This window comes from Euleptes europaea, chromosome 1, assembly GCF_029931775.1.
Source record: "Euleptes europaea isolate rEulEur1 chromosome 1, rEulEur1.hap1, whole genome shotgun sequence".
Classification (NCBI taxonomy): Eukaryota; Metazoa; Chordata; class Lepidosauria; order Squamata; family Sphaerodactylidae; genus Euleptes; species Euleptes europaea.
Window position 1 is genome coordinate 144,570,969 of NC_079312.1, and position 9,241 is coordinate 144,580,209.

The following is a 9,241-nucleotide window of genomic DNA, read 5'->3' on the forward strand; positions in this document are numbered from 1 at the left end:
ATGCAGAAACAGGCAATGGCAACCACCTCCAAATGTCTCTTGCCTTGATAACTGCACCAGGGGTCGCCGTAAGTCAGATGTGACTTGACAGCAAAATGTGTGTGTATACATGGAGGTTTTTTTAAATCAAATATGGCCATTATTTTTGTTGAAACCCTCTGGCAACTCTATGGACTGGTTCAGAGTTTTAGTCAGAAATTGGCCAAAGTGGCAATTCTCATCTTCAGCTTTGAACGCCATGGAAGAGGGAATAACATTAAGAAATTAACAGTTCCACCCTAAACAAAGTTACAGCCTTCCAAGTCAATTGGGTATCGAAAGGTGTAACTCAGCATTGGAGTTTCTCAAACTCTCAGCAGTTCGCAGTGCTTCACTAATAAACTGCGTCCAGATTGGTGCATTGCAAATTATCGAAGCCAGCTATAGATCCCATAACAACTCAGAAGAGAAGCAGCAACTGCTAATCCTGGTATAAAACTCTCGAATTACAAATTTGCGAGAAATGCTGGGACGTGTAGTTTTGTGACATCGGCCGCCTAAAGGGGCGCAGTGTGTGCTGGGACATGTAGTCCGGCGGCTCCCAGGGACTTCGCTCCTTGGCGTTAAGCAGAACAGTCGCGAGATGCGAGCATCACGACGTCACCGTCCCTCCGTCGAGAGCGCGAGGCTGGAGCGTATGTTTTTCAAACTGGCCAATGAAGAGTTTGCTTTGACTTGAATTCACCAATGAGTGAGCGAAGGCGGTCGCAATTTAAATCGCGCCTCGAGGAGTAGGCCAGTTTAAGAGTGGAAGTGTTAGTTGCGCTGTGGCGGCGGCGTGGTGGCTGGTAAGGAGGGGGGGACGCGGAGCTTGCTTTGGCCGCTCGTTGCCTCTGAAAGCGCGGCGGCAATGAGCGGAGGCCGTTGAGAACATTTGGTTCAAAGGGACAGGAAAGCAGTAGCATAAAAGGGCCTTAGTTTGGGGGAAGGGGAGAAATAACGCAAATACGATTTCGCTGAATAAAATGCAGTTTTAAAAACGGCGTTTTATTGCTTCTGCTTCTGCAAGTGGTTTGGGGAGGCGACTTTGGTTGAGAGTTCGGAGGGTGTTAATTGGGCTTAAAAAAAAAAAGTTAGCGAGATAGCGTAGACGCGTGGAGGGTTTAATTATTCGCTTCCTGGTTTTGAAGAGAGGCGTCCTGGAAGCTTGCTTGGTTTAAAAAAAATCCGGGAAGTGAAGCTGTGGCTTGGGTGGTTTGAGTTTAAATCAGTGTGGAGTTCATAACTGTAACCAAAGGAATTCTGTGAGCTGGGTTGTTCCATTGTTAAAGTGGCAGTGATGGTCTTATTGGTGATTGCATTCTGCTTTCTTCTCCCGTTTAAAGATACCGCGTATGAAACTTGTTAGTTGCTGGCAAAAAAAGATACTAAGAGCTTCTGATGCATTAGCATTTGGTTATCGCTTCAAAGAACAAAATAAGCACATTCTTGAATGGGATAACTTTTTAACCCCAGCCACAGTGATAATTGCTACACAAGGGGATTCACTGAACTCTGATACAATGAAGTGTTGGCATTCTTAAAATAAGTTTTTAAAAGCCATGTTGGTTTCTCAGTTAACTGCTTTTTAATTATAGCCTTCTCAAAGATTGGTATCTGAGTTAAATAATGCACAAATTTAGTCTTGAAATTTGTAAGAAGTCTAATATTGTTTTCACTTTTTAAAGATTTGGTAGTATCTTACTGTAAGCGAGACCACAATGTCTACCAACGAGAATGTGAGCGGAACAGCAGCTGCCCGTTTGAACAGATTCAAGAATAAGGGAAAGGACTCCACTGTGAGTAGATGGCCGGCTGACTACAGTCCACAGCTTTCCTTGTCCTTGAAGATCAGGTTTTAAATGCTTTGTCTTCCTCAGGAAATGAGGCGAAGGAGGATGGAAGTCAATGTGGAGCTGAGGAAAGCCAAAAAAGATGATCAGCTGCTGAAAAGAAGGAATGTTGGCACGTTCCCTGATGAGGCCACCTCACCTCTGCAGGAAAACCGGAGCAATCAGGTAGCTGTCAGTTTTGGTGGAGCCTTCTCAGGCTTTTGTGTCTGTAGCTGGACATTTTCATTAGTTATGCAACTGTTGGACACTCCGTGTATCTGACAAAGGGAACTGTAACTCAGACAAGCATTAAAGTGTTACTGGGTGGACATCACTTTAACATGGTTGCTACTCCTGTACAGTGTTTGGACAGGAGTAGCAAAACTCTTGACCTAAATTTCCAGGAAGAAATTATGTCAGAGTTGAGTATTCTTTATTAGAGAACTTTTGAAGTGTCTGGAAGTAAGTCTAACATTACTGCCATGAAGACAGGTGTACTTATGCAAAAGTATTATGGTTGTGACTTTGTAGCTCACTGGCTCTTTTGAGCAGAATGCTCAAACATTTGATGCATCTGTCTGATTCTCTTGTAGGTCACTGCCCACTGGTCTGTTGAAGAAATTGTTAAAGTTATTTACAGTAATAATGCAGAACTCCAGCTGCAGGCCACGCAGGCTGCCAGGTAATGGTGTGGGGCAAGGACTATTCCTTGCTAAGGGTGTGCACTATTTTATTTTCGTATTTGGGTTTAATAGACCTGCATTTTTTTTAGGGGTGGGGGGAACAGAATCCCTGTACTTATATGGGTTTGTTGTTGTTTTTTGCTTTTTCTGAATATTGGAAAATTTTCAGGTCCATTAAACCCTATGGAAAATCTTTGCGGGGCTCTGAGCAGCAGTTTTTTAAGGTAGAGCCACCAAATTTGCAGCATAGCTGCAGGTGACTCTTCTTACAAAAACCTCCAACTTTGGTGACGATTGGGTCAGAGTGAATCTTATGGGCCTCCTAATTTTCCTCCATTGTTTCCAATGGAGTACGGATGGGGGCACCCAATCTTCACCAAACTTGGGGGGTTCTTGTAAGGAGAGTCACCTGTAGCCATGCTGCAATTTTGGTGGCTCTGCCTCAAAACAACAACCTCCTCTCCCCCCCAACCCCACAAATATAGTGGACCTGAAAAACCTGGGCAAAATTTGGCTTTTTTCGGCTTTGCTTTTTCCGCTCCATTTAAAGGTTGCCTGTTTTTGTTGAAATTATGGGACGCTTTCAGCCTGGAGGTGCTAAGGGAGTGGGAAAATATAGGGAAAGGACTAGTTTACTTCCAGAGCAAGTGGCCATTACAACTATGGCTTTAGAAAAACTGAATAGGGAAGAAAACATTTTAACATTTTATCTCCAGGTAAAACTAGATTACTTTTAAACTAAGAATACATTACCTGTAGATGAGAGAAATACTGTTTTGTCACTTAACAGCAAGGAAGACAAGGTTCCTTCCAAACCACTCCCTAATAATAATGGTCTGGTGACCACTTGAGATCTTGTTTGTTCAACAAACCCCTGACATTCTGTAAATCTTTTTCATTGCTTCTTAGACCTCCTCCCTTGCAGGGAGAAGACCTACTGTTAAAGACATTTCTTTGCTCTAATGTGGGGTCCATCTATCCCATAAATTTTTTTCATACATAGGTTTGGGAGATATAACCAGTTATAAACTGCCTTTCTCACTGAAACTCAAGGCATACTGTAACATTAAAAACTAGCAAAATACTGTAATCCAACATGCAGTTCAGTGCAATCTGCCTAAAAAGTTCAAACATTTAAAACAGCAATTCTGATCCTTTTTTAAAAATGCCCTCTTGAACTATTCCATTTTACAAGCTTATAAAGTGTAAGTAGACACTGCCTGTTCTTGCTTGTAGGAAACTTCTGTCCAGAGAGAAGCAGCCCCCCATTGACCAGATAATCCAAGCTGGCTTGATTACGAAGCTTGTGTCCTTTTTGGGAAGAGTGGATTGCAGCCCTATTCAGTTTGAATCGGCTTGGGCCCTGACCAACATCGCCTCTGGCACATCTGATCAGACAAAAGCTGTGGTAGATGGTGGAGCAGTACCTGCCTTCATTTCACTGTTGGCTTCTCCCCATACTCACATTAGTGAACAAGCTGTGTGGGCTCTGGGAAACATTGCAGGTAAGCTAATGCAAGTGAACTACTGGCCTCTTACTGAAGATGTGGCATATGCAAAGAGAAAATAAAGTAATCATTTTGTTGAAATGGGCTGTCATCCTATAGATACCCACTCTCTGTGACTGGCTTTCCATCTGGTAGAACTGCCAGGGGTACTCGCCACATTTCACCAGCCAACTCCCACTGGAAACAAATTGGATATCAGATTGGGGAAAATCCCTCGATATAGGAGGGTTTTTCATTGGAAATTGTGCAGTTCTTGCAATGTTTGAATTGAGCTTAAGTTCTGTAGTGGCCATACTGTGAAATGGAAGGGGTTTAATGGATTGACTATCTTATTTCAGGTGATGGTTCTGCCTACCGAGACTTGGTAATTAAGTATGGTGCTCTGGACCCACTGTTGGCTCTGCTTGCAGTTCCTGATCTCTCTTCTATAGCTGTAAGTGTCTGAGTGTTGCTGAGACCTGGACTACAAACAACCATGTATTAAGCTGTGGCCTAAATGCCTAAATCGCTTTCATGATCACTTTCAGCTTGGCTACTTGCGCAACGTAACCTGGACCATATCAAATCTGTGTCGTAACAAGAATCCCGCACCACCGCTAGATGCTGTTGAGCAGATCCTTCCTACATTGGTTCGCCTACTGAATCACCATGACCCAGAAGTTCTGGCAGATACGTGCTGGGCTGTTTCTTACTTGACTGATGGTTCAAACGACAGAATTGAAATGGTGGTAAAAACCGGACTGGTTCCGCAGCTGGTGAAACTCCTGGGACGTGGAGAAATTCCAATAATGGTAAGATGGTTATAAACCAAAATTACTGTGTTTTGTTAATGTTTCATAAGAACTGTTAGAAGTCTTGGCTTTTATTAACAGTCACCATCTCCACTTTGTTCCTAGATAGTAGTATACTTATTAATAGGAGGTTACTTATTAAACATTAAGTTCAGCAGTAGTACTTTGTGGTTGGCTTTCGTTAATATAGTTCAGATGACAGGATTCATCATGGACAGGTATAATCCTCCTCTTAATATAGAAGTGCCAAACTTTTCCCCTGAGTTCATAAGGCAGGGGTGGGGAACGTCAGGCCCGGTGGCCGTTTAAGGCCCGCAAAATCATTTGGTCTGGCCCTTCGCAGGTCCTGGCAGATCTCTAGCTCAGAAGGATCTAAGACTGGCAATCCGCCCCCTCCCGTGGACAGGAATAGCCTCTATTTAAGGCGGATGTGAGTTTGTTTTGCTGAGAAAAGTAACCTTCCCCCCCCTTGCAGAAGAGTCATTAGCTATGGAGCTGCTAGGACCGCCCAAGAAACTGTTAATCCTTTCCCACCCGGGCTGTGGAGAAACGTATTTCCTCTGTACTACAAGAGGGCTGGGGGCGGAAGTGGCAACAATGGAGGGGTTAAAGGGAGTAGGGCCAAAATGCACGCGTTGTGGGTGAGGTGAGTTCTTAGCCAGTGTGTCCTCATTTCATCCCTGCAGGTGGAGGTAGCAGGAACCGGCTGTAGAATCCGGCCCCAACCATGCGGATGGCTAATGGTCTGTTGCACCAGCAACAGACCATCCTGTGCCACCAGGTGGGCGAGTGCGGCACTAGTTTGATGCCTGCCTGCTTGCCTGCACCGGGGGGGTCATCTGGGGCAACTGCCTGCTTGGGGCTTGGTTGGCTTATTTTTAAGTTGATAATTTTGTATGGCCCGCGACTGATGTTATAAATATCCACATGGCCCTTAGCGGAAAAAAGGTTCCCCACCCCTGTCATAAGGGATTGCCATGAACTGTGCTATGTTAGTTTTAGTATTGTCCAAGAGCTCAAAGTCTGTTGTGCTGTGTTGACACTCATCCTTGGTGCAGGGAACATAGATGAAAAGAGAGCAAATTTATAATCCCAGCAGCTTGCTTTCCAAAATCCATGAATGGAGGAATCAGTGAAAGCATAAAGTCTGTAGCATGGTCTCTGAAGCTTCTGTTATTTTGTGCTTGGATTAGCTTGTTGCCACATTGCTAGTTTGTAGCTGCATTGCGACAGCCTCAAGAGCTTAGAGCAGGGGTGGGGAACCTTTTTTCTGCCAAGGGCCATTTGGATATTTATAACATCATTCGCGGGCCATACAAAATTATCAACTTAAAAATTAGCCTGCTATATTTGGTCAAACGTTTAGCCAAGAGGCACGACCGGAGACAGCTCTGAGTGTCTGCCACATAGAGCGACTTGCTTTTGAGCTCTGCTTTCCCCAGTTGGGCCCAAGACATTCAGGCAGGGCAGCATCCAAATGATTTCGCAGGCCTTATACAGCCCCCGGGCCTGACGTTCCCCACCCCTGGCTTAGAGACCAACTATATGCTTAATGTCCATGACTGAAACATCCTATTTTTCTTCTTTAGATATGTCAGTGCAATTTTAGGTACCTTGATAGGGTACTAGTTTAAACTTGTGGGCAATTTATAGGGGTCTGGTCATCTGGATCCTTTCCCATAGGTAACGGTGTGGTGACAAGCTTCAATGTAATTCTTCAGTGGTACTAAGCTGACAATATGTGAACCTACAAACATGCTGCAAAGGCTTATTAAATGCTAAGTGTGTTAAATAAAATGAGTGACCTGGTGGTTGCTTTGTACCAAATAACTTCTCTGTCCCAAACTCTCTTCCAGACACCCTCCTTAAGAGCAATAGGAAATATTGTAACTGGTACTGATGAACAGACTCAGGTTGTAATAGATTCTGGTGCACTTGCTGCCTTCCCTGGCCTCCTTACTCATCACAAAAATAACATCCAGAAAGAAGCTGCGTGGACCGTGTCTAACATCACGGCTGGCCGGCAGAACCAAATCCAGATGGTTGTGGACCATGGGCTTGTCCCATGTCTCATTAGTATATTGAAAAAGGTACTACTAACCAAAATCCAGCAGTTGTTCTTCATGCCTTGTTTTTTGGAATAGCCCTTCAACTTCAAGTATATGCTAATGGGATCTGAACTTGGTGAGACTGAGAAGGAAAGATACCTTGAGATTGTAGTGGATAGATCAATGAAAGTGTCAATCAAATGTGCCATAGCGTGGAAAGGGCAAATTCTATGCTGATTATTATTAGGAAAGAGATTGCAAATAAAATGTCCAATATTATAATGTGTGTGCCTTAAGTGCCATCAAGTCACTTCCAGCTTATGGCAACCCTATGAATTAATGGTCTCCAAAGCATTCTGTTTTAACAGCCTTGCTCTGGTCTTGCAAACTGAGGGCAATGGCTTCCTTGATTGAGTGAATCCATCACATGCTGGGGTCTTCCTCTTTTCCTCCTGCCATCAACTTTTCCTAGCAGTATTGTCTTTTCGGGTGAGGCCTGACATCTAATAACGTGACCAAAGTACAATAGCCTCAGTTTGGTAATTTGAACTTCTAGGGAGAGTTCTGCTTTGGCACTTTCTGCTTTAGTTTGTTTTGGTCATCAAGTCACATCTGACTTACAGCGACCCCAGGTGGGGTTATCAGGGCAAGAGATGTTGAAAGGTGGTTTGCCATTGCTTGCCTTCATGTCACAACCCTTGTATTCCTTGGAGGTCTCCCATCCAAATACTTGCCAAGGTCAACCCTGCTTAGCTTCTAATAGCCTGGGCTATCCAGATCAGGGCTGCTTTAATCTTTATCAGTAGTCATTTCAAGTCTTCACTATTTTCTGACAGTAATGTGGCAGAAATGTTTGTTCTACCAATTGCTGCTCCACCTTCATCTAAATCTAATCCAGTTTTCCTTATGATGTGTTCTGCATATAGATTGAACAGATACGGAGATAAAATTTATCTGGGCTCTTATATTCTTTTACTAAGTTATTAGCAGTTTGAGGAGCAATGGTAATACAGTAATGCCAGTTCTGCTGGAATTCACAAGCACTTCCCCAAATGTTTGTCTTTTCCAAATTAGGTGTCAAAAGTTTCTAAACTTTCCCAGGTCATCTACGTAATCCTCTTCCTATGTTCAAACAGGGGGACTTCAAATCACAGAAAGAAGCTGTATGGGCTATGACCAACTACACAAGTGGTGGAACAATTGGCCAGATCATATACCTTGTTCAGGCTGGTGTGCTAGAACCGTTGTTAAATCTTCTGGTGGTTAAAGATGGCAAAACTGTACTGGTTATTCTGGATGCCATCACTAACATCTTTATGGTAAGTCAGTGAAATGACAAACTATAGGTATTCCAATTTTAAATTTTCTATGAATTCTTAGAATTCTACCCTTCAAATTTCCAAAGCCTGAAGCCCTCTTAGATATTTTGCTTCCATTTTAAGCACACTGATTGCTGCTTCCTTGGCAGCAAGTTCCAATAATGGCGAACAACCTCCATAGCCTGCTTAAGGCTTGAGCTACTGTTTACATCTGAATGCATTTCCTGACACCACTTCCCCAACCATAATATTACTTCTGATAATCCTTTCACCATAGGCGGCTGAGAAAATCAATGAAACTGAAAAGCTTTGTATCATGATTGAGGAATGTGGCGGCCTAGACAAAATTGAAGCTCTACAGTCTCATGAAAATGAAGACGTGTACAAATCTGCTGCAAATCTGATTGAGAAGTATTTCTCATCAGAGGTAAGTAGGCAAATATCCAAATGCTACCCATGTGCTCTACATGCAGTGGGTGGAAACTTGACAACCTGCTCTGTGCCATTGAGCTAGCAAGAGGTCATGCTGATGTGAAATGTCTGCTCTTGTGTTTCATCATGGCATGTGGTAACCCCTTATTGATCCATGCAGCAAATATGGCCAGTAGTATTGTAATGCTTGGTTGCCTCTTAAATGTGCAAAAAGCAGCTGGATAGAGAGCAGCTGACAGTTCAATGGGATGAACTTGTCACTAACTTGGTTCAAAGTGTCTTATTGCTACGCTTCTTTGCAGGAAGAAGAGGATGGGAACATTGTTCCAGAATCCAGTTCTGATGCCTATACTTTTCAGATTCAAGATGGTGCCAACCCTTTTAATTTCTAAATGGTCTATGACAAACCAACCTCCACTCTTACCTTACTACTTCCACTGATCTTCTGTACTGCCTTTTTATATGTGAAGTAGCACTTTGTTACTTCTTCCACTGATTTTCTATACTGCCTTTTAAAAATGTGAAGTAGCACTTTGTTACATCTGAAACTACTTGAAATGTTCACTGTATAGAACTTTCTTTACCAACTGTTTGTCCTTGATATAACTGT

At 43.2% G+C, this 9,241-nt stretch overlaps 1 protein-coding gene across 1 annotated transcript; it reads left to right on the plus strand.

Moving 5' to 3' along the window:
* Nucleotides 1-1,738: 1,738 nt before the first annotated feature.
* On the plus strand, nucleotides 1,739-9,038 carry KPNA2 (karyopherin subunit alpha 2). The gene is made up of 10 exons (XM_056858021.1): nucleotides 1,739-1,817; nucleotides 1,899-2,036; nucleotides 2,444-2,532; nucleotides 3,770-4,038; nucleotides 4,380-4,474; nucleotides 4,569-4,832; nucleotides 6,689-6,922; nucleotides 8,017-8,199; nucleotides 8,477-8,626; nucleotides 8,934-9,038. The coding sequence occupies exons 1-10, from the start codon at nucleotides 1,740-1,742 to the stop codon at nucleotides 9,021-9,023; spliced, it is 1,590 nt and encodes a 529-aa protein (XP_056713999.1). The 5' UTR covers nucleotide 1,739; the 3' UTR covers nucleotides 9,024-9,038.
* Nucleotides 9,039-9,241: the final 203 nt, after the last annotated feature.

Coding starts and splice junctions, on each gene's coding strand:
- KPNA2 (XM_056858021.1), top strand. CDS start 1,740: ATGTCTACCAACGAGAATGTGAGCGGAACAGCAGCTGCCCGTTTGAAC. Junction 2,037..2,443: donor AGGAAAACCGGAGCAATCAG/GTAGCTGTCAGT, acceptor ATTCTCTTGTAG/GTCACTGCCCACTGGTCTGT. Junction 8,200..8,476: donor CCATCACTAACATCTTTATG/GTAAGTCAGTGA, acceptor CTTTCACCATAG/GCGGCTGAGAAAATCAATGA.